The 22,524-nt window shown below is 63.8% G+C and overlaps 3 protein-coding genes and 1 long non-coding RNA gene across 7 annotated transcripts; 3 read left to right on the top strand and 1 right to left on the bottom strand.

The window, feature by feature from the left end:
* Positions 1-442: 442 nt before the first annotated feature.
* On the top strand, positions 443-1,859 carry PHPT1 (phosphohistidine phosphatase 1). Of its 2 annotated transcripts, none has more exons than XM_040460217.1 (3): positions 443-674; positions 1,006-1,130; positions 1,433-1,616. In XM_040460217.1, the coding sequence occupies exons 1-3, from the start codon at positions 515-517 to the stop codon at positions 1,550-1,552; spliced, it is 405 nt and encodes a 134-aa protein (XP_040316151.1). In that variant the 5' UTR covers positions 443-514; the 3' UTR covers positions 1,553-1,616. The 2 variants fall into 2 exon arrangements, with proteins under 2 accessions (XP_040316151.1, XP_040316152.1); XM_040460218.1 differs by lacking the exon at positions 1,433-1,616 and adding an exon at positions 1,627-1,859 and having other exon boundaries at positions 456-674.
* A 1,206-nt stretch (positions 1,860-3,065) lies between these two features.
* MAMDC4 (MAM domain containing 4) lies at positions 3,066-11,040 on the top strand. Of its 3 annotated transcripts, XM_040460215.1 has the most exons (29): positions 3,066-3,148; positions 3,667-3,774; positions 3,855-4,028; positions 4,108-4,233; positions 4,428-4,558; positions 4,642-4,726; positions 4,866-4,991; positions 5,091-5,225; positions 5,307-5,395; positions 5,480-5,653; positions 5,975-6,059; positions 6,133-6,312; positions 6,400-6,528; positions 6,689-6,820; positions 6,927-7,048; positions 7,146-7,257; positions 7,434-7,550; positions 7,651-7,785; positions 7,895-8,031; positions 8,100-8,319; positions 8,389-8,526; positions 8,615-8,733; positions 8,812-8,902; positions 9,097-9,243; positions 9,416-9,550; positions 9,662-9,789; positions 9,887-9,995; positions 10,477-10,652; positions 10,786-11,040. In XM_040460215.1, exons 1-29 carry the CDS (start codon positions 3,109-3,111, stop codon positions 10,825-10,827), a joined length of 3,642 nt encoding a protein of 1,213 aa, XP_040316149.1. In that variant the 5' UTR covers positions 3,066-3,108; the 3' UTR covers positions 10,828-11,040. The 3 variants fall into 3 exon arrangements, with proteins under 3 accessions (XP_040316149.1, XP_040316148.1, XP_040316147.1); XM_040460214.1 differs by having other exon boundaries at positions 6,133-6,528; XM_040460213.1 differs by having other exon boundaries at positions 7,627-7,785; positions 9,416-9,789.
* Positions 11,041-12,471: 1,431 nt separating this feature from the next.
* On the bottom strand, positions 12,472-16,166 carry EDF1 (endothelial differentiation related factor 1). Its single transcript, XM_040460238.1, has 5 exons — positions 15,991-16,166; positions 14,426-14,477; positions 13,909-14,069; positions 13,517-13,610; positions 12,472-12,885 (listed from the first exon to the last, which is right to left on the bottom strand). The coding sequence occupies exons 1-5, from the start codon at positions 16,066-16,068 to the stop codon at positions 12,824-12,826; spliced, it is 447 nt and encodes a 148-aa protein (XP_040316172.1). The 5' UTR covers positions 16,069-16,166; the 3' UTR covers positions 12,472-12,823.
* A 1,438-nt stretch (positions 16,167-17,604) lies between these two features.
* On the top strand, positions 17,605-22,294 carry LOC121020264 (uncharacterized). The gene is made up of 4 exons (XR_005786041.1): positions 17,605-18,201; positions 18,463-18,659; positions 21,391-21,891; positions 22,109-22,294. It is a non-coding gene; the product is annotated as an uncharacterized LOC121020264 (long non-coding RNA).
* The last annotated feature ends 230 nt before the right edge of the window (positions 22,295-22,524 follow it).

The raw sequence follows: 22,524 nt of genomic DNA on the forward strand, positions 1-22,524 counted from the left end.
AGGGAGGCCTTGGGACGCGGCGGGGGACAGGGAGGGAGGCCTTGGGATGCCTTGGGAGGGAGAGGGAGGCCTTGGAACGCGCGTTGGGAAGACGGAGGGAGAGGTCTTGGGACGCGGTGGGGGAGGGGTCGGGACGGGCGCTTGTCGCTTGGGCCTCATGAGCCGCCCAGCCCCTCTAAAGGAGCCTGCCACCGTTCCCGCTACCCACTCCGCCTCCCAGTCCCCACTAAAAAAGAACTGCTAAGTTAGCTTGATTTAATCACCGCCCACTCCCGGGTCCCTGTTCCCCTTTAAGCGGGACCGGCGTGGCCTCAGAGTGGCAAGGAGCTAGGTTGCCATTGGCCAGTCTGTGTTGTGGGTCGGCGATACGATTGGCTGAAGCTCCGGGCCCGGGCAGCAAGGCCCCGCGGGATTGGGCCCGGGCTCCCAGGGCCCGCCTCCCGCACGGTCGACTCGACCCAGGGCCGCTGCGGGAAGGGCCGCGGGCTGCCGGGGCGGGCGGGCTGTGGGAAACATGGCGGCGGCGGACCTCGCCCAGATAGCCGATGTGGACATCGATCCCGACGGCGTCTTCAAGTACGTGCTAATCCGAGTTCACACGGCGCCGCCCTCCGAGGCCCCGGCCGGGAAGAGCAAGGAGATCGTGCGGGGCTATAAGTGGGCCGAGTACCACGGTGAGGGCGGGGCCGGCCGGCGTTTTCGGGGCGGGGCTGAGGGCGTCCGGGGGCGGGGCTGAGGGCCCTGGGCGGGGAATGAGGCGGCGTCGAGAGAGGCGGTCCTGTACCCGGTCTGAGGGCAAGGGTCCTGGAGGGCGAGGGGCCGCCATGGCGCGACCCGTGTCTCCTAGTCCCAGGACTCCTGCCCGGGTGCACGCCTTCCTCCTTTCATGGCGTCCCAGCCCGGAGGGGCTCCTCTCCTGGGGAAGGAGCTGCCCAGAGCCGGAGCTCCAGATCCCGCGGGCCTCCGCGGGCCGTGGCACGTGCTGAGCCGCCTTCCCTGTCCCAGCCGACATCTATGACAAGGTATCGAGCGAGATGCAGAAGAAGGGCTATAGCTGTGAGTGCCTGGGAGGCGGGCGCATCTCCCACCAGAGCCAGGACAAGAAGATCCACGTGTACGGCTACTCCATGGTGAGCCCCCGGCCCGCGGAGGGGGGTGGGGGGGGAGGGACCAGCTCTCACAAGCCCTCACTGCCCCGCGCTGAGGACACCTGCGGCACTGGGGGTTCTCCGGCTGTCTGGGCCGCGGACCCCTCCCGCCAGTGGCTTCCCCATCTGCCACGAGCAGTGGGAGGGAGGCCACTGCCTGCCCCTCAGCCACAGCGGGCCTCGTCCCGGTCCTCCACGAGGCCTGGCTGGGCCATCCCCCCCGTCCCGTCACCAGGCCACAGTGGAGACCCAGGGGCATTCACACAGCCTCTCTCGGCACCTAGGATAGGCCGCGCCCTGGGCCGGAGGGCCCACGCGCAAGGACTGCTCACCTTGGCGGCCAGCTTACCCTGGGCGCTCAGGGAGGGCTGGCCACGTCCGGCTCCAGCGGGCCCCCTCCGTAGCCGCCTCCTGGGTGCTGCTGCCGATGGACGCCCAGAGCCAGGACGGGGCTGTGAGCGTCGGCTTCTGTCTTCAGGGTTATGGTCGTGCCCAGCACTCCGTCTCCACTGAGAAGATCAAAGCCGTGTACCCGGACTACGAGGTCACCTGGGCCGACGACGGTTACTGAGGCCTGCCCGAGCGACCCACTATACCCCCTGGCGCTACGCACCCCGGGCCAGGCCTTGGAGACCAGCAGCAGCCGGGCCGAGCGCCCAGGTTTACCTCACCTGCAGGAATTAAAAACGTTATCACCCCTGCTCTTCCTCAGATGTGTGTGTGTCTTGATCTGTCTGCTTCCCGGTCACCCCTGGGGACCCCTGGCCGGAGGGTGTGGGTGACAGAGAGCTGGAGGCGGCCCTGGTAGCCGCAGGGCCCCTACTGGCTGTCCCTCACCTGGCTCCACATCTGGGGGCCCCGGGGGGGGGGGTGGCACACTCAGCCCTTTGTTCTCTGATAAGGGGGCCCCTGGGCTGCTGCCCCCATTTATGGCCTGATTGCTCCTCTCCACCCCTCCTGTGTCCAAGGACATCTGGGAGGAAACTCTTTGATGAGCCCTTGCGCAAGGAGTTAGCACCAGGTCCCCCAGGGCCAGCTGACATCAGTGTCCCCTCGTGATCTGCCGTTTGAAGTCACGTGAGGTTTCCCAGACCCCTTGTGAGACCGGGTCCCATGGCACCCGCCCGGCAGCCACAGGCTCTGAGGGTTCAGGCTTGGAGCCGGGAGCCCCCCTCCAGGACCCCCTCCTCTCCTCCCAGTGCAGGGCTGAGGGGGGACGAGCTGTGGCAAGTGGATGTGTGGATGAGGGGACAGCCGAGCACAGCTGTCTCTGTGGCTCCCCGTGAGCACGGGTGCCATCTTGGCGCAGGCCTTCCGTGAGCTCACGGTGGCCTCTCCAGGCTGTCGTGACCACATCTTAGTGATGAGGAGACAGGATCTGGTAAGACCGAGGTCACATGGTGGTAAATGCCCTGTGCCCGGCAGCACCCGGCCACGCTAATCAGAACAGTTGTTGATGAATAAATGATCGTCCCTTACAAAGGAATAAGCGAACAGGCAGCCACAGACTGTGGTGGGGAAGGACCAAGTCCCTGGTCACTTGGGGCAGGGAGGCACGGAACGTGGGCCTGGGGGCACAGGTGGGGGGTGCGTGCTGGGCTCCTGCCCCCAGCTCTGGGAGACAAAGCCCGAGTGGGTGCTTCCTCTGGTGGGGCCTCCGCCAGGCAGGGCTGGGGCGGTGGGCGTGATGACCGAGGCCTGACCTTTGGTCAGAAGGATCCGGGCGGGTGCGAGCCTACCTGGGCCAGGGGCCCCTCTCCTGGACGCTTTTACAGTCGGACGTTCGTCCTCATCAACACAGGGCGGGGCCTGCTGACGGGCAACGGGTACAGAAGGGGCCAGGTCCCCCCCTCAAGCAGAGCAGACTCAGCCCGCGGGGCCACAGGCAGATAACCGGGCGGAATCCCCGCGAGGCCGCCTGGAGTGCGCGGTCCCTCCGCCTCACTCCCCTGGCCCAACCATGCGTCTGCCCCGCCACCTCCTGCTGGCCTTGCTCCTGGGTGAGTGTCACGTCTCCTCCCCAGGAGAGGGGCAAGGCCCTGGGTGGCCTTCGGGGGGTGCCCAGGACAAGCCTTTGGGGGCCTGGGGGTTGCCCCATCGGGGAAGGGACACGAATTCTGCTTTACCTGGCCCCAGTGTCACCCGGGTCCCAGGGCAAGAGGGCCCTGGAAGCAGAGCCTAGTCTGCCACTCTTGGAGCAAATGGAGGCTGAGGGGGCTGGGGGCATTTCCTTGGTGGGTTCCTGCTCCCTTCCTCGGGGGGCGTCCCGTGTCGGGGACCGTTGGTCCCATGCTCACGACCCCCCCGCCCCCATCCTGACGTGCAGCCCGCCTCTCCCGGGCCAGGTGTGCCCTGCCTGGCCCTGACCGGGAGCCCCCAGCTGGCAGGACCCAGCCCCCTCCCTCCCTGACCTCTCCTCCTAGGCCTCAGAGCAGGTGAACAGTATCTGGGCCGCCTGGGATTGGGGGGGGGGGGGGTCACCCCACCCCAGGCCACCCGCCTGTCTCTCTCCTAGCAGCAGGGCCCCCAGGCCGGGCCTGGGTCCCCAACGACTGCAGGGCCCCCAGCGAGGCCGCGTGCAACTTCGTGTGTGACTGCCCAGACTGCTCCGACGAGGCCCAGTGCGGTGAGCTGGGGCCCGGTGGGGCGGGCAGGGGGCGGGCAGGCCAGCCCTCTGCAGACAGCCCTGAGCCCCCCACTTTCCAGGTTACCACGGGGTCTCGCCCGCCCCGGGCGCCCCCTTCGCCTGTGACTTCGAGCGAGACTCCTGCGGCTGGCGGGACATCAGCACCTCAGGCTACAGGTGGCTGCGAGACCGGGCAGGAGCCACACTGGAGCCTCTGGGGCCGCGCTCAGACCACACTCTCGGCACAGACCTCGGTGAGGCCCTGGCGGGTGTCCGTGATGCCCCCTCCCCCCTTCACTTCCAGCCCCATTTCCTGACCTCTCTGCCGGCCAGGCTGGTACACGGCTGTTGGCACGCACCGCGGGAAAGAGGCGTCCACGGCAGCCCTGCGCTCCCCTGTCCTGCGCGACGCCGCCCCCACCTGTGAGCTGAGGCTCTGGCACCACACGGCCACCAGAGGTGGGTGCCCAGGACTCCTCCACCAGGGTGGGGCGCCCCGAGGGGAGGGACTGGGAAAGGACAGAGGGCCGCCGCAGAGACCGGGAAGGTACCTCAAGGGAGGGACAAGGGTCCTAGGGCAGGGCACAGCCAGCAGGCTGCGGGAAGCAGCGGGGCCCAAGCCGCCCCAGGACCCCCCGCCCCCCCACTTACAGATGTGGCTGAGCTGCGGCTGGAGCTGACCCACAGGGCCGAGACGCTGACCCTGTGGCAGAGCTCTGGGCCCTGGGGCCCAGGCTGGCAGGAGCTGGTGGTGGCCACTGGCCGCATCCGGGGCGACTTCTGGGTGAGCTGGGGGTGGTCTGGATGTGGAGGGAGCAGGGAGGGTCTGAGCCCTGACTTAAGTCCTGAGGACCCCACTCTTTTCAGGTGACCTTCTCTGCCACCCGAAATGCCACCCACAGGGGCACCGTGGCCTTGGACGACGTGGTCTTCCGGGGCTGTGGGCTGCCCAGTAAGGCCCCCGTGCCGCGGACCCACACCTGGGGGGCAGTGGGTTAGCAGGGCCCAGATGGCCTTGAGCCTCTCCCCCAGCTGCCCCGGCCCCCGGGGTCTTGGGGTCACGGTGACGGGCTGCCCCTCCGCCATGTCAGCCCCCCAGGCACGCTGCCCCCTGGGGTACCACCACTGTGGGAACATGGCCTGCGTGGAGCCCCACCAGCTGTGCGACGGAGAGGACAACTGTGGGGACGGCTCAGATGAGGACACGCCCACCTGCCGTGAGCTGGAGGGGCTGCTGGGGGTCACCAGGGAGCGTGACGGAGCGGGACAGGGGGGGTACGGGCCCTGCCGGCAGCCTGACCCTGCTTCCCCCACAGGCCGCCACACGGCCACCGACTTCGAGACGGGCCTGGGCCCGTGGAACCACTCGGAGGGCTGGGCCCGGAACCACAGCGCCGGCCCCAGGCCGCCAGCCTGGCCGCGCCGGGACCACAGCCGCAATAGCGCGCAGGGTGAGGCCCACGGGGGACCGCCGGGGAGCGCCCACCGGGGCCCCGCCCGGCCACCCCGGCCCACGTCTGGTGTCTCCCCAGGCTCCTTCCTGGTCTCCGTGGCCGAGCCCAGCGCCCCCGCTGTCCTCTCCAGCCCCGAGTTCCAAGCCTCAGGCCCCCACAAGTGCTCGGTGAGGTGGGTGGGGGACACGGGGCCGCCCGACCTGGCTGCCCAGGCCCGGAGGTCTCCCTGACCTTCCCTGGCCTCTTCTCAGCTTATCTTCTACCACTACCTGCACGGGTCTGAGGGTGGCTGCCTCCAGCTGTTCCTGCAAATTCAGAGCCCAGGCTCCCCTCAGGGCCCCGTCCTGCTGCGCAGGCGCCACGGGGAGCTGGGGGCCGCCTGGGTCCGAGACCGGGTCGACATCCAGAGCGAGCACCCCTTCCGGGTGAGGCCCGAGAGGGCGGCGGCCAGGGAGGGGTGGGCGAGCAGGAGGTCCCAGAGGGCCCCCCGCCCCCTGGAAAGCTGGGCAGGGGAGATCAGAGCCCCCCCCCCCCAACCCCAGGCTGTGTCAGCAGGAAGCTCTGGGAGCAGGCCCAGGGAAGGAGGGGTCGCTTTCAAGGCCTGCGTGGGGGTGGTGACAGGGGAGGGTATCCGGTGACACGAGGCGAGGCCAGGCAGGGGGAGGGCTGGCAGAGCCGACCTGGGGATGACAGTAGGGTGCCGGGCGGGGGGGGGGGGGCACACCCTGAGTCCCCTGTGCCCTCAGATTCTGCTCACTGGGCACACAGGCCCAGGCGGTGTCGTGAGTTTGGATGACCTCATCCTGTCGGACCACTGCCAGCCAGTCCCAGGTGGGCCCGCTGAGCCCCTCCCTCTCCAGGAGAAGCACAACCCACCCCCCTGACCCCTGTTCTGTCCCCACAGAGGTGTCTGGATCACCTCTTGGGCTCTGGGCCGCAGCCCCCTGGCGCCAGCCGTCCAGCCTGCGGCCCCGGGACTTCTGCGAGCCGGGACATCTTTCCTGCGGGGACCTGTGCGTCCCCCCAGAGCAGCTCTGTGACTTCCAGCAACAGTGCGAGGGGGGCGAGGATGAGCAGGACTGTGGTGAGGGGCGGCCGGAGCTGGCGGGAGGCAGGGGGGCCCTCTCTTCCTCCAGACCCTCCCCGACCCTCCCTGCTACTGCCCTTCCAGGCACCACGGACTTCGAGCCCCTCACAGCGGGGGGCTGGGAGGATGCCAGCGTGGGGCGGCTGCAGTGGGGGCGTCTCCTGGCCCAGGAGAGCCGGGACCCTGGCGCAGGCGCCCGCAGGACCGCTGCTGGTGAGGCCCGAGTCCCCCCATCTGCGAACTGCGCCCCCAGAGGGGACCTCGCTGTGCCTCCTCTCACCAGGGAGTGTGCCTGCCCAGGGCGGCAGGGTGAGGGGGGCGGGGGGGGGGGCCCTGGCAGGAATTGGCTCTGAGAGGCCTTGCTCTTCCTCAGGGCACTTCCTGGCCCTGCAGAGGGCCTGGGGACAGCTCGCGGCAGAGGCCCGGGTCCTCACACCTCCCCTGGGTCCCTCGGGCCCCCGCTGTGAGCTCCACATGGCTTACTATTTCCAGAGTCACCCCCAAGGTACCCCCCCCCCCGCCCCGTCCCTCTGGCCCACCCCGCCCCGAGGCACCCTGCGGGAGGGTGGGGGAGGAGGGCTGGGCAGACCCACAGTGACCCCCTCGGCCAGGCTTCCTGGCCCTGGTCGTGGTGGAGGACAGCAACCGTGAGCTGGTGTGGCAGGCCCCGGGCAGCAGCCAGGGCTGGAGGATGGACAGAGTCCTTCTTGGGGCACGCCGCCGGCCTTTCCGCGTAAGGAGGGCCGCCTGGGGGGCGGGGGTGGGGTGGGGGGGTGGGTCACAGAGCCAGCGCTGACTCGACAGCCCCCTCCCTTGTGCTCCTCACGAAGCTGGAGTTTGTCGGCCTGGTGGACTTGGACGGCCCTGGCCGGCAGGGCGCTGGAGTGGACGATGTGACCTTGAAGGACTGCAGCCCCGTGACAGCCACTGAGAAGGACTCAGGTCCTTCTGCCCGCTCCCAGCCCCTACCCGGGGGCCTCTCCCCCCCGCCCCCCGTCACCACCTCGAGGGACCCTGGGAGCCCCCACCCCAGAGAGCAATTCTCACACCCTCTAGGGACACAGGGCGGGTATGAGGGTGCTCGGGGCGTGCTGACCCCACCGCGGCCCCGCCCTCAGAGGTCTCCTGTAACTTCGAGCGGGACACGTGCGGCTGGTACACCGGCCACCTCACAGATGCCCACTGGCGCCGGATCCAGAGCCACGGCCCCGGGTACGACCACACCACAGGCCGAGGTAGGGCAGGGGCACCCAAGCCTGGGGGCGGCTCTCGGTCTGGGCCAAGCCCCTCCTGGAACCGGGGTCTCTGCAGCTCAGCCCGGTGTCCCTGCCGCAGGCTACTTCTTGCTCCTGAACCCCACGGACCCCCCAGCCCGGGGCCCTGGTGCCCACCTGCTCACCCAGCCCCAGGTGCCCACAGCTCCTCAGGAGTGCCTCTCCTTCTGGTATCACCTCCACGGGCCCCAGATCGGTGAGCGACCCTGGTGCTGGGCAGGGCCTCCCGGGTCCGGGGCTCTGCAGGGGCGGAAGCCTTCAAGAGTCGGGCTCTGGTCCCCTCCTACCCCCGCCCCCCCGTCTAGGGACACTGCGCCTGGTGCTGAGGCGGGAAGGAGAGGCAGACACGCTCCTGTGGTCACGGACCGGCACCCACGGCAACCACTGGCATGAGGCCTGGGCCACCCTCCACCACCAGCCGGGCTCTGGCACCAAGTACCAAGTGAGGCCCCACGCCAGGGCGGTGGGGGGCAGGGCCAGCCCACAGCCGCTCACCCCCTCTGCCCCCAGCTGCTGTTCGAGGGCTCCCGGGACGGCTACCACGGCACGATGGGCCTGGACGACGTGGCCCTGCGGCCCGGGCCCTGCTGGGCCCCCAGGCGGTGCTCCTTTGAGGACTCAGCCTGTGGCTTCTCCAGCGGGGGCCAAGGCCTCTGGACGCGCCAGCCCAATGCCACGGGCCATGCCGTCCGGGGCCCCCGCGCTGACCACACCACGGGGACGGCTCAAGGTTCGCATCGGGGGTGACGGAGGGGTGGGCAGAGGGGGCCACATGGGGGCTGACGCTGGCGCCTCCCAGGGCACTACATGGTGGTGGACACGAGCCCCCAGGCCCTGCCCCCCGGCCACGTGGCCTCCCTGACCTCAGAGGAGCACCAGCCTCTGGCCCGGCCTGCCTGCCTGACCTTCTGGTACCACCTGAGCCTCAGAAACCCAGGTGAGGGGTCTGCAGCCCGGGGCCCCCGAGCGGCCAACACCCCCCCCCCCCACTGCTGCTGACCTGGGCTGGTCACTCGGCGTGGCAGGCGCCCTGCAGGTCCACGTGGGGGAGGCCGAGAGGCAGCAGGTGCTCAGCATCAGTGCCCACGGAGGGTCCGCCTGGCGCCTGGGGAGTGTGGACGTGCAGGCCGAGAGGGCCTGGAGGGTGAGTGCTGGGGGCAGGTGACCTTTCGCTTCCGGGGCCCGCCTGGACCACGCACGAGGCTGCCCTGTCTCTGCCCAGGTGGTGTTCCAGGCGGTAGCCACCGGCGTGGAGCACTCCTATATCGCGCTGGACGACCTGCTCCTCCAGGACGGGCCCTGCCCTCAGCCAGGTGGGAGCCCCACGGCCGGGCCCCGGGCCCCCTTGTGACTGACCCGCGGCTGGTACCAGCTCCAGTGCGGACCGGCAGATGCCTGGCCTGGCCCCCTGGCCCCAGCAGGACACAGAGGGGAGGCAGCAGCGCTCACTGGCCGGGCTCCCCGGGGGCGTGGGGGCACCCCTGCTCACTGCCCAGGTCTCCCGCAGCTTCCTGTGACTTTGAGGCTGGCCTGTGTGGCTGGAGTCATCTGGCCTGGCCTGGCCTGGGAGGATACAGCTGGGACTGGAGCAGTGGGGCCGCACCTTCCCGCTACCCCCAGCCCCTGGTGGATCACACTCTGGGCACAGAGACAGGTGGGTCCGAGGTGGGCAAGGGGCTCCGGGGCCACACACACACCCACACCCCGGGGGGGGGCACGCACCCCCCTCCCCCCGCCCCAGGCCAACCGGCCCAGCCCGTGGGGGCTCCCATCAGAATCAAGGGCCATGGCCAGTGAGCCAGGCACCCTGTCCCTCTCACCTCCAGGACACTTCGTGCTCTTTGAAACCCACATGCTGGGCCCGGGGGGCCAGGCAGCCTGGCTGCACAGCCAGCCTCTGCCCGCCACCGAGGCCTCCTGCCTCCGCTTCTGGTACCACATGGGCTTCCCGGAGCACTTCTGTGAGTGGGGCCGGGCCGGTAGCGACGGGTGCTGGAAGCGGCGAGGGCGGATGGGGGCAGCCCTGCCCCACCGGGCTGGGGACCTGAGCCGCCCCGGCCCCCTTCTTGCAGACAAGGGCCAGCTGCGGGTGCTCCTGAACAGCGCCCGGGGCCAGCTGGCCGTGTGGAGCATGGGCGGGCGCCTGCGGCACCAGTGGCTGCTGGGCCAGGTGGAGGTGGCCAGCGCAGAGGAGTTCCAGGTGAGGCCGGGCTGCCCGGAGCCTGGCGGTTGCGGAGGCCCCAGGCCCCGCCCTCCTCCTCCAGCCCGCGCAGCCAGCCCCCTCTCCCTCTGGTCAGATCGTGTTTGAAGCCACTCTAAGCGGCCAGCCAGCCGCGGGGCCCATCGCCCTGGACGACGTCGAGTATCTGGACGGACGGCACTGCCAGCTGCCTGCACCCGGCCGGGGTGAGCGCTCCCCGGGTCAGCCAGCCCCGCCCCAGATCCGGGACTCCGTCAGGCTTGGCAGCCTGTGGCTTGCACGGCTGCCCAAGGAGCCAGGAGCCACCGAGGCGGGACCTGCCCCGCCCCTCCCCCTGCCCACTGTCCCCTCCCTTTCTGGGCTGGGCCACCCCTGCCCTTGGTCCCTCAGGAGCTGAGTCGGCTCTCAGCCGGCCTCTGCACTCCGCGCCCACTCCCAGACCCTGGAGGAGGTGCCCGGTGGGCCGGCGGCCGTGGCCAGCCTGCCCGTGGAGCCCACGCGGCCCCCTGTCTCTTTGTGATGGAGGGGCGGCTCTAGCTTGAGGCCGTGACCCCCGCCAGGTCTGGAGCCTCGTGCTGGCACGACCTGCCGGGGTTTCAAGGATGGGACGTCCCAAGTGCCGCCTCAGGGGACAGGGCCGACAGGCAGGGCTTGAGTCCACGGGCTCACGCGGTCCTCGGACCACAGGGGACACGGTAGTGGCCACATCGGTGCCAGCCGCGGTCGGCGGTGCCCTCGTCGTCCTTGTCCTCCTCGTCCTGCTAGGACTGGCAGGACGACGCTGGCTGCAGAAGGGGGGCTGCCCGTCGCGGGGCGAGACAGCGGCCGTGGCCCCCGGCTTTGACAACATCGTCTTCAATGCGGTAGGAGCCCCTGGGTAGGGACAGGTGGGCAGGGCTGACTGGGGAGAAGCCCCCTGGTCCGCTCTCCCTGGCCAGGGCCGTCCACACGCGCAGCGGCCACCCGGCAGTCAGAGGCCCCTCTCCTTCCTCCTAGGACGGTGTCACCCTGCCGGCCTCGCTCACCGACAGCCAGTAGATGACGCAGAGAAGACTCTGGCTCCTCACAAGAGGGTCGCCCCCCGCCCCCTTCCCCCAATCCCTGGCAGACAGAGCCCAAGGAACAACCCCTGCCCCTCCCCCAGGACGCACTGAGCCCCCACGCGGTCACCCAGCACCGAGACTGCCACCCGCGTGCCTGGGTACGGTCCTCACCCCAACAATAAACGCCCTGGCCCCCGAGGGCAGCCCCCGCTTATTGGCTGAGGTCTGTGCACCCTGCTCTGTCAGCGGGAAGGTGGGCTCTTGGGGATCCCCAGAACTGACCCAACCTGCCTGAGAGGATGTGCTTGGGGGCACCTCCCACAGGTCTCAGTGACTCAGCTGACAGGTAACAGGCAGGCCACACGGGACGGGGCCGAGGGCTAGAGGCACCAGAGGCAGATACAGCGGGACCCTGAGAAGCCCCTGGCCGGGCGGGCACCCCAGCACTCAGGCCGTCCAGCCCAGCCTGTGGGAATCTGACCCAGGCCCTGTCCAGCCCCTGCCTCGCTGGGTGATTCTAATTCAGGACAGAGAGAAACCCCGGACACGGACTGACTAGCAAACGCTGAAGCGGCTGTCAGGGACATAAAGCTGGTCTGGTGAGGAAACGCCCTGCTTTGTCCGTGACTCCACATAAAGGTCCCACGTCCACTGTCCCATGGTAAAGGGTCCGTGCCGTTAAGTGTCCCCGAGCTCACCACCCCGTGGGCAAATCCGAGTGGTCCCCGGAATGATGTGTCCCAGAGGTCACTCGGTGCCCTGGGGATGCTGCTGAGGTCACTGGAAGGCAAACCCAAGGCTCCCGCCCTCCCGGGGTCCAAGGATGAAGGCAACCCCCCTCTCTCGGAGGGGTCAAGGCCCCTGGTGTGCCTGCATTCCCTCCTTGCCTAGTACAACGGAGTCGAATCTTCCTAACCCAGGGAGGGTCCCCGGCTCTGCTCTTCCACCAGGGAAATTTTTTTTAAAAATTACTTATCCATTAAGTAAGCTCCAACCAAACCCAACGTGGGGCCTGAACCCACGACCCCTGAGACCAAGAGCCTCACGCTCTGGGGCACCTGGGTGGCTCAGTCGGTTAAGCATCCAACTCTTGGTTTCTGCTCGGGTCACGATCTGCCATGGCCTCATGAGTTCGAGCTCTGGGTCAGGCTCTGTGCCGACAGCGTGGAGCCTCCTTGGGATCCTCCCTCCCCGCTTCATTCTCTCTCAAAATTAATAAATAAACTTTAAAAAAAAATCACATGCTCCACTGACCGAGCCAGCCAGGCACCCCCACAGGAAGTTTTGACACGGCCCTGCCTGGGCCTGGAAGGTCCCACTGGGCACGGCCGTCCTGGGGAAGGGGAGACAGCCACACCTGCACAGCCAACTGCCCCCTCCTGCCTGGGGTGAGACCACGTTGCCGTCCAGCCCACTGGAGACTCCACGCCAGGGGAGGGCACGGGTCCGGGATCAAGGGGCTGACTAAAGCCTGTGGCCTGTCCCAGCAGACGGTGACGAGGAAGCGGCACCGCACAGGGTGACCTTCAGGGTCCCTCAAGTACTCCCCAGGGCATGTCAGGAGAACCCTTTCTTCCCTACATCGTGGGCCAGAGAGAGACACACGCGGGGACCCGGCAGATCAGACCGGACACCAGCAGGAAGGGCAACACGTTTATTAGCTTCTCTAAAAGCCGACTGGAGAAGACATCTTCTCTTCTGGGTCAGGCCACCCCACCCCACAGCCCCGCCAGCGTGAGGTGGTCCCGCTCAGAGCTCCCCGGGGAGCCGCCCCGAGGCTGGGCAGACACCAGGGATGGGAAGGAAAAAAAAAATCAGGAGAAGCAATACTTTGCAAGGTTTTGTTTGACAGCAGGGTAGAGGGGGTTCCCGGGCAGGGCTGACGCCCCGCGTTCCGCTCGGCCACGTGAAGAGACCACGCTGGCACCGGTGGTCAAGGGGAACCAGCCAGGCGAGATCAGCCGGAACGCACTGATTTCGAGGCTTTGTGTTCATTTCGCCCTGGGCCCCTTCTCAATCGGCTTCCCGATATCCTTCCCCCGGAGCTTCAGGCCTGAAAGAGCCATTGGCCCGCTCACCGCCACGGCGCCCCGTCTGGGACCCAAGAGGCGGGGCGGCGCCACAGCGTCCCACCCATCCGCCCTGACACGGCAGCATTGCCCGCACGACCTTCTCCATGGCAAGGAAGGAAGGAGGGAAGGAGGGAAGGAGGGAAGGAGGGAAGGAGGCGGGAGAGAGCAGGGAGGCGGAGGGTCACCAGCAGTGCTGGCTGGGCTTAGCTCCCCACGTGTACCTGCCAGCCCCCCAGCGGACAGGGCCGACGCCCCTCCCAGAACCAGAACTGGGACTCCAGCGCTCTGGGAGCTCCCCGTGCCGAGGGCCATGCTGACACCAGAGAGGAAGTCAATGCCCATGGCGGCAGGGGAGGGGGGGGACACAAGTGCCTGAACAGGAGGGCCACTGAGCCCTCTGTCCACAGGCCCAGAGGGCGCTGGCCAGCAGCAGAGGGAGGGGTAGACAGGACGTGAAAGGTGAAAGCAGGGGAAGGCGCCCAAGACGGTGCCCTCATGAGCTTCTTAGGGGTCTGGAGAATTCCACGGCCTCAGGGGCCATCCTGTGCTCAGTGAGGGCACCTGGTCAGAGGGCAGCAGCGGAGACCCAATAAGGGACCTAAAGACACTCACCGATAGCTCTCTCGATCTTGCCCAGAACCTGATTATTAGGAATGGCCCGTCCGCTCTCATAGTCCGCGATGACTTGTGGCTTTTCGTTGATTTTCTAAAGAAACGTATCACACGCGTAGCGGTTCGGTAAGAAGAGGCCACGAAGCTAGCACACGGCCAAGGGAGTCGCCACAAGCACCACCTTCCAGGCAGCACGCGGCCGAGGGCCTTACTGAGCAGCTGGGGCTACACGCGCTGGAAGCCACCTCATGCTGGAAAGGAACTTACATCCGCCCTGACCTGGCTTCCAGAGAGAATCCCAGGGCCAAGGGCAAACAAGGCCTTGAGTCCCGACCCCCTCCCCCCACCCCCTCCCCCCGCCAAGCCTGGGAGGACGACCCTGCCGCGCTCACCGTGGCCAAGTCCTTCTGAGTCAGCCCCTTGCTCTGCCGGCCTTGCTGGATCACCTTGCCCACCTCCAGGGTCACTCGGTCGTGGTGCAGCTCCTCAGTCTCCCGGTCCAGCTTGGCCGTGTTCTTGGTGATCGAATGCTGTTTGTTCTGGCCGGCGGCCCCTGGACCAGCATGCGACAAAAACAAAGGACAGGGTTTGCAACAAACCCAAAACAAAGCCGTTTCAAGACGGGAACCAGGCATGACAAGCGACCTGTGCCAGGGAGACACGGGAAGCCAGGTATCCAAACACGGGGAAGTCACAGGCTTAAGAGCACGGAGTCCAGAATTCTGTCCTCACTACAGGAAGTGAGCACAGCTGCTCAGCTGAGACCCCAGGCGTCCCCCAGCCCCGCAGCGGCCCCAGCTGCCGGCAGCCGCCCCGACACCCCTGGGGGCAGCACAGGCGAGGCGGGCGCCTGTCACAGAGATGCCCCGACAGCGCACCCTTGTTTTGTGAGGAAGCACAAGTACTCACACTTCTTGGAAGTCTCCACATCTTCTCCCCGTCTCTGAGCTGCTAGGATAGCCTAGAACGTTCAGAAAAGGGTTCTGGTCAAAATCGGCTTTGGCAGGGTCTGGCAAACACCAGCTGAGGCCGCTGTTAGCCGGACAGCACGGGTGCCCACGGCAGGTGCCTCTGGAGCCCGGGGAAGCCCAGCTCGGAGCCACGGCCCCAGGCACTGCTGCGCTTCCAGACTGACAAGCTCGGCTGGTGCGAAACCCAAGCTCACCTCGCAAAACCCTCCCTCTGCTATCAGGTACGAGGTACCCCCGCGCCCGCCACCCCCACCCCTCGCTTCCTCACTGCGGACAAGCACAGGCTGACGGGTTCCTCTGAGAAATCCGTGCTCACGGCGGACCTACTCCTCCACTAGGCTCTCCTGCAAAACCAGGAAGGAAGGTCAAGCGCTGGCCTGGTGCAACCTTCCTCCGTGGACCTGACTCCTGAGAGGAGAGCCCAGCCCCCAGACATCACCAACGAAAGCAATACCCTTCTGTCTACGTTTGCCAAAAGTTAACGCAACGCATTTCTTGACAATTCTGACGCTTCGGAGAAGTGACCGGGGCCCTTCTGAGTGTGATACGTTCAGAGATGCTTTCTAGACATGTTCGGGTGATTCCTAGCTTATGGCTATGAAATTTCCTCTGGGGGAAAAAAAAAAAGGAACAGCAAATTTGGTTTTGACCATGCAAATGATAAGGTCAGGGCAGGTCAGCGACTGCCAGGTGCTAGGGCTGCACCCAGTCCCGGCCCAGACCGGGCACCAGGGCGCAGGCCCCAGGCCCGGCAGAGGTGGTCACTGAAGCTTCACAGGTAAATTCCGCATAGATTAACCAAGCTAGAGACCGGTTACCAAGTACCTCCCAGGGCGTGTCATCTACACTTGAAAGACCCAGAAGCACTGGGTCTCTAGGCCACCTCAGCCCAGTCACAGGGACCCCCGATGGCCTGAAACGCGCCTCCGCGATGCTCCACAGGCAGCCTCCGGACCGCCTCCGCCCCCTATCTGCACCGCGGTCCCCAGTCCCCGCCCCCAGGTCCACCTCTTCAACCTCACCTGGTCCCCCATCCCCCCCATCCCGGCTGTCAGAGGCCGCAAGTCCACCCTGTCCCTGTCCCTATTTACAGCCTCACCCCCGGACCTGTGTCCCTGGCTCCAAAGACTGCTGGGCCCTTCCGCACCCACCCCAGCGCAGCCGGTCCACGCCCCCACCATCTCCCTCACCCCTCGGTCCTCCCACCACGCCGACCTGTCGTCCCATACCCTGCGGCCGGGCCCTGGCCCTTGCCCGTACCCCGCCTCTGTCGTAACTGTCCGAGCCCGGCCATTTTCCTCACGCCGGTCTCCTGTCTCCTAGCCCCGGCGCCAATCCCCTCACGCAAGCCCCTTGCTGATCCGCCGCCCCCTGGCGGTCCCCGGTCCCCACCCTGCCCCTAGTCCCCGTCCCTACCGGGTCCCCCATCCCCGGGCTCCCCGCCCCGCGGCCGCCCCGCCCGCGCGGCCGCCCCTGAGTCCCGAGGCCCACACGGCGCCGCACCTGCTTGGACTTGGCCTGGGCGGCCGTGGGGCCCTTCTTGCGCAGCACCGTCACCGTGTCCCAGTCGCTCTCGGCCATGGCGGGCAGGCAGGTCCGGCGGTCCGTCCGGCGGCTCCGCGGCAGCTGCTCGAGACCCGGCGACGCGACGTCCCCTCGTCGCTCGGCCGCTTCCGGCGCCCGCCGCCGGCCCGCCCCCGCCTCCCCATTGGCCGGCGGCTCGGGGGGCGGGCACTTCCCTCTTCTCAAGGCCAATCCGCGCCCGGCTCGTCCGAGGGATCGGCGGGCTGCGCGCGACGTGGGGAGGGAGGTGTCGGGGCCGTGCGCGGCCCGGGCGCGGAGGGTACTCTGACGGCGCCCTGGGCTAGGCCCGGGGACGCTGGCGGCAGGGCGAGGGGGCGCGCGGTGGGGACAGCGGATCCCCGCTGGGGGGAAAGTGGGGAGGGGCGACTCGGGGAGGAGAGGGGGCACCGGTGTGCAGGGGAGACCAGGGCCCCTAGGAGGCGGAGGGGTGCGGTGGAGCGATGCGCAGGAAGAGCAGGGGTGCGGTGGGGGCGAGGGCGCCAATAGGAGGGATGGCGTGAGTGGGGAGGGTGCCGGGGCGCGCCGAGAGGGCAGGACCGCGGAGCCCCGACCCCAGTCGGGGACTGGCGGCCCCGCAGGCGCTCGGTGGGCCCACACCTAGCTCTCTGGTCCACCTTTGGGCACGGGGAGGGACCACCCCCTTCCCGGTCACGTGCGCGGTGGGGATGCGGAAAACTGGATGCCAAGGGACACGTTGCCTCCTCAGCTTTTCTGTATTTGAGCTCAGTTTCTGTTTCGTGCTTTTTATTTCGTCACCCTGCACGCAGTTTGAAGTTCAGTTTCCCTGGAGTTGCGGTCACGTGTTGCGAAGATGTTGGGGACGAGGGAGGATCCGGGTTTGGTGGGGCCTAAAGCATATGCAATTTGGGGAGGGTCTCTCAAAAAAAAAAAAAAAAGTAAAATGATAAAATAAGCTTAGTTACAAAAGTTAATATTCTTGTATAACGTGTCTATTTTGTATAATGTTAAAAACGGATGCTTTATTTTACAGTAAGTACTAGCTTACAGATAACTTACGTAATGAGGAGTCAGTACGTTTTCAAAAGCCGACAGACTCCTCAAGCATCACAAAGTTTGGGAAAATAACATTTGTACGAAGTGTCAAATGCATGTCTTTAATGCTTTTGCTTACATTTTTGGCTGTATTCTCTTGGCCACCTCATGACTTTGCAGAATGGTTTTATGAAAACAGCAGAAAGACTCCTCAGACATTTCCCTAGGCCGTTTGACAGAATTTGTATCTCATCTTTGGTATTGACATTGGTTTGGGTGACACCTGGGGCTTTGCATAGATGCGCTCACCCTTGGTGGCATTGCTAGGGCTCCCTGCTCCACAGACGGGAATTCTGACAAATGCAGTCCCTGTCTAAAAGAAAAAAGATATACGGTACGTAAAATTGTGTTATGGAATACATTTATCGGAGAAGATAAACGTATCGGGTGCGCGCCCCGGCGCCTTCCCCACTCACGCCCTTTATCCAGATGTTGGGGAGAACCAGGTCCTCTGCTCCCAATTTGCAGACTCACTTCTGGTTCAGAATCTCCCATAAACCCCAACTAAATGCATCCCAACTCGAGATCGCCATAGTGGGGGCCCAAAAATGCCGTGGTCTCCCCAGTGGGCCCCGGCAAGAGTGCGATGAAGGAACAGCCTACCTGGAAAGAGGCAGCGGCCTTAACCGATCGTTAACATGAGGTCCGTGGATTTCGCCGACGTTTGACCACGTGAACCCACTACAGGGCCCTCGAGAGTCGTGGCTGGGATCCCGGCAAGAGAAGCTGCATCAGCTCCGCGGCGTTGCAACTGCCCTGGGCGGCTCAGGCCCAGAGGGCGGCTCTCCAGACCTAGGTGTCCTCTGTCCGCGCGGGCATCTGCCGGTATCCGCACGGCCCCATCCAGCCTTTGGTCAGGAGTCCAGGCCTGAAGCCACAAAGACTTCCGGTGCCCCTGTCCTTGTGGCGTGCCCTCCTACAAGGACACGGGTGGTGCAGGTGTCTGTGCCTCCTCCCACTCACCGGCGCACAGCCCCTCCGGGCTCTGGGTGCTTCCAATTGACTCAGGGTCCAGGGAAGAGTAGCGTTGGGGACAGAGCCGGAGCGGGTGTCACACAACCAGCTTTAGGAGGCCTGGTAAGCAGTGCGTAAGCAGTGACTGGCTCTCAGCAGTGCCCTCAAGGCTCACTCATCGCACAGCGTGTGTCCGAAGTTCCTTCCTTTTTAAGGTTGAATACCATTCTGTCGTGTGCCCCCCACCAAAATTGGCCATCCAGCTGGTCAGCCGCGGGCATGGGTAGCTTCCGCCATTCGCCGTTATGAATGATGGCATGGGTAATCCTGCTATGAACACAGACGTACACGTAGCTTTTTGCCACCCCGCTTTCAATCCTTTAGACATAAGGAAGTGGGATTGTTGGGTCGTATGGTATTCCTGTTTTCGAGTCCCACCATCTTCGGACTTCCCTTGCTTCCAAACGAGAAGTCAGGGGTGGGTACCGTCGTCGGTAACCTCGTCCTCTGCAAGTCATGTGACATGTTCTTCACTTTCAAGATTTTCTCTTGATTTTTGGATTTTCCTTTCAAGTGCCCAGGTACACATTTGGTTTTTTATTTGGGGGAGAGACAAGAGGGTGGAGGCAGTGGAGGAGGGGCAGAAGGAGAGGAGGGAGACAGGCTCCTAAGCAGGCTCTGCGCTGACAGCTTCAAGCTTGACACGGGGCTCGAACTTGTGAACTAAGAGATCATGACCTGAGCCAAAGTCGGAGGCTTAGCCCCCCAGGTGCTCACTTTTGTTTTTATTTATCCTACTCGGGTTTCCTGAGCTTCTTGGATACATACGTTAATGTTGTTCATCACATTCGGATGATTTGGGGGCACCTGGGTGGCTCAGTCGGTTAAGCGCCAGACTTCAGCTCAAGTCATGATCTCACGGTTTGTGGGTTCGAGCCCCACGTCGGGCTCTGGGAGCCTGGAGCTGCTTCGGATCCTGCGTCTCCCTCTCTCTCTGCCCCTCCCCCACTTGCACTCCGTCTCTGTCTCTCAAAAATGAATAAGTATTAAAAAAAAAAAAAAAGAGGGACGATTTTTACTAGTGTTTAGATATTTTAATTTTTCTGTCCCGCTCTTTGTCTTGTCTTTCTCTGGGATGTGATCCTGGTAGTTCTGTCTGTCCCACCGTTCCTTTTTCAACCTTTATTTGCTCTGCTCTTCAGATTGGATAACATCTCCGGCTATTTTCAGGGGGCCCTCAAATTTTCCCTCCAGCTGCTATATCCAGGCTGTCTCCACCATAGGCGTCACAGGAGGTGACATCCGGGCTTCACCTCCAGTGCACAAGGTGTCGTGGGTCTGACGGTTCCAGACAGACGCCTGCAAAGAAGAGGCCTCTTCGAGATCTGAACACGGATGACCCACTGAGTTTGCCTTTGGCAAAGAGCACTGTGCCCACAGTGTGGAGAGCGGGGGCCTGTACGTGGGGCTGGGGCGGTGTCCAGGGGAGTGTGGGCAGTGCTTTGGACTGGCCAGGGCCTAAGGAGTGGACAGGTGCCTGGAAGGGGCGGAATACCCTATGGAAGCCGATGATGTCAGGTTGGATCCACACACCAACGTGCCTCTTGCTGATTGTTGACTTAAAAGTTACTGGTTATTTCCTTTGTCAGCATTTCGATGGATATTGTTAATAGCAGATCCCCGTAATACACTATGATTGCATTTCCTTTCCCAGGAAAGTCCCAGGAGCTTTCAGACCAGGAGTACGTGGGAGGCACATGTTTTGAGACACAGCACGTTTGAAAGTGTCTTTATTGCCTGAATTACAGATTGGAATATGTTTTGTCTTGGATTTCAAAAGCGTGTTCCCTTGTCTTCTAGCGTCCACCTTTCTGTTGAGATGTCCCATGGTCTCCTGGCTGTCAGTCCTTTCTGAATGATCTGCTTTGTGTGGGTGCATTCTCTCGCTCTTGCTCTCACTCTCTGAAAGTTTTCAGAATCTTCTATCCTCCCTCCTTTTCCTGCAATTTCATGACGTGGCTTTCTTTCTTTCTTTTTTTTTTTTTTTTCCATTTTTTCCAATGTTTATTTTTGAGAGACACACACACACACACACACACACACACACACACACACAGAGCACAAGCAGGGAAGAGGTAGAGAGAGAGGGAAACACAGAATCTGAAGCAGGCTCCAGGCTCTGAGTTGTCAATGCAGAGCCCGACGTGGGGCTTGAACTCAGGAATCACAAGATCATGACCTGAGCCGAAGTCGGAGGCTTAACCGGCTGAGCCCCCCAGGTGCCCTCTTGTGCTATTTCTTTCGTAACTTCTTCCTCTCTATTGTCTGTTTCCACTCTCTGAAACCACCATTACTAAGATGGTAGAGTCTGTGGCATTAAGAGTCTAACGCTCGGGGTGCCTGGGTGGCTCAGTCGGTTGAGCATCTGACTTGGGCTCAGGTCATGATCTCACGGTTCATGGGTTGGAGCCCTGCATCGGGCCCTGTGCTGACAGCTCAGAGCCTGGACCCTGCTCCAGATTCTGTGTCTGCCCCTCCTCCCCTCACTCTCTGTCTCACTCTGTCTCTCAAAACTCGATGTTAAAATCGATGTTAATTTTAACATCGATGTTAAAATCGATGTTAAAAAAATTTTAATTCCTTTTCTTTCTGTTCTGCTTTTGGGAGAGTTTCGAAATTTATAATTGTTCTTTTTTTTTTTTTTTCTTTTTTCAACGTTTTATTTTATTTTTGGGACAGAGAGAGACAGAGCATGAACGGGCGAGGGGCAGAGAGGGAGACACAGAATCGGAAACAGGCTCCAGGCTCTGAGCCATCAGCCCAGAGCCCGACGCGGGGCTCGAACTCACAGACCGTGAGATCGTGACCTGGCTGAAGTCGGACGCTTAACCGACTGCGCCACCCAGGCGCCCCAATTTATAATTGTTCTACAGACATTTTTCTCTAACCCGATGGCACATCTTGCATTTCTAAGTGCTCCCGGTTATGTTCCGTGTGCCCCGGTGGGGCCCCCTGTCTCACAGGGCTTTCGCTCTTCTCCTGTGCGGGTGCTGATTTCGGCTCTGTTCACGTTATCCTGTAGCACCCGCAGCGCCCCTACTCTCCTCCCATCAGGTCTGGTGTCTGTGTCTCACTCAGGTGTGCGACAACCCCCAGCTGTCTGTCACACTGCAGAGGAGCAGCTGGGAGCCTTGTGGCGTGCCGGGGTCTTCCAGGGTGGGCTCTTGTTCAGGGTGATCGGGCTGGGATGCAGCACATTCTTCCGAGGGTCCCAAAGAGCAGTATCTCGCTGACCCACCGTCTCCCGCTTAGCCTTACTGCCAGCTTCAAGGGAGCCCGGCGGCCCTGAGGCCGGAGAACCACGGGATTCACCGCCCACTGCCCGCCAGGGAGGAAGGGAAAGTCACCCGGATGCGCTGGCTGGGGAGGAGATCGGGGGTCCAGCTGTCCTTGCACGGATTTCCGGCCAGTCCTGCAGCGTGCAGCCCCTGCCCGCAGGCCCGCCTCCGCTGACACCACCTCGTCCTGCGGCCCAGAGGCTAGATCGTAACAACCCTAGCTAAAAGTTCTGCTGCGTGCTACCAATTCCGGATAACGTCAGTGATAAAATACCGCTCCAGATACCTCTTGACTTCAGCACCAGTGGGTAGACTTCGCATCAGCACACTGATGGAGACCTATCTTTGGACACGCGCTGCATGCGTGCAAATCAGCTACAACTCTGTTTCTAGGGGGAGCTCCTAAACGTTGGGTGCACCGTGTTTCCAGCCCCGATGGGATTTTGTTGTCCCGTGTTTAAATAGAAAACCAGGGGTGCCTGGGTGGCGCAGTCGGTTAAGCGTCCGACTTCAGCCAGGTCACGATCTCGCGGTCCGTGAGTTCGAGCCCCGCGTCGGGCTCTGGGCTGATGGCTCAGAGCCTGGAGCCTGTTTCCGATTCTGTGTCTCCCTCTCTCTCTCTGCCCTTCCCCTGTTCATGCTCTGTCTCTCTCTGTCCCAAAAATAAATAAACGTTAAATAGAAAACCAGAGCACATCGGTACAGCCACTAATGCGCTTGAGTTATTTGAGTCCTGTCATTCCGGGTGGCCACTTGGAGTTTTCATTTAATTCACAGTTTTTCAGCAGCAGAGATGTCCAAAAGCCACTAGGATTGCTTGCGGTCGAGTCACAATTTCCAGAAGATGACCTAAAGTGGGATTTTTATGACTCTTTGCCAAATGTATCCTGTTTCTTTTTTTTTTTTTAATTTTTTTCAACGTTTATTTATTTGTGGGACAGAGAGAGACAGAGCATGAACGGGGGAGGGGCAGAGAGAGAGGGAGACACAGAATCGGAAACAGGCTCCAGGCTCTGAGCCGTCAGCCCAGAGCCCGACGCGGGGCTCGAACCCACGGACCGCGAGATCGTGACCTGGCTGAAGTCGGACGCTTAACCGACTGCGCCAC

The sequence above is a fragment of the Herpailurus yagouaroundi genome, unplaced genomic scaffold (genome assembly GCF_014898765.1).
Source record: "Herpailurus yagouaroundi ecotype Mexico unplaced genomic scaffold, PumYag 249, whole genome shotgun sequence".
Lineage (NCBI taxonomy): Eukaryota > Metazoa > Chordata > Mammalia > Carnivora > Felidae > Herpailurus > Herpailurus yagouaroundi.

Bases quoted from the DNA above. Each gene is read 5' to 3' on its own strand.
- PHPT1 (XM_040460217.1), top strand. From the start codon at position 515: ATGGCGGCGGCGGACCTCGCCCAGATAGCCGATGTGGACATCGATCCC. The intron at 675-1,005 runs GTGAGGGCGGGG...TCCCTGTCCCAG, and splicing joins TAAGTGGGCCGAGTACCACG to CCGACATCTATGACAAGGTA. The intron at 1,131-1,432 runs GTGAGCCCCCGG...CTCGGCACCTAG, and splicing joins ACGTGTACGGCTACTCCATG to GATAGGCCGCGCCCTGGGCC.
- MAMDC4 (XM_040460213.1), top strand. From the start codon at position 3,109: ATGCGTCTGCCCCGCCACCTCCTGCTGGCCTTGCTCCTGG. The intron at 7,786-7,894 runs GTGAGCGACCCT...CCCCCCGTCTAG, and splicing joins CCTCCACGGGCCCCAGATCG to GGACACTGCGCCTGGTGCTG. The intron at 8,903-9,096 runs GTGGGAGCCCCA...GGTCTCCCGCAG, and splicing joins CGGGCCCTGCCCTCAGCCAG to CTTCCTGTGACTTTGAGGCT.
- EDF1 (XM_040460238.1), bottom strand. From the start codon at position 16,068: ATGGCCGAGAGCGACTGGGACACGGTGACGGTGCTGCGCAAGAAGGGC. The intron at 14,478-15,990 runs GTGCGGCGCCGT...TGAACGTTCTAG, and splicing joins CCCAGGCCAAGTCCAAGCAG to GCTATCCTAGCAGCTCAGAG. The intron at 12,886-13,516 runs GTGAGTGTCTTT...TGGCTCTTTCAG, and splicing joins CAAGATCGAGAGAGCTATCG to GCCTGAAGCTCCGGGGGAAG.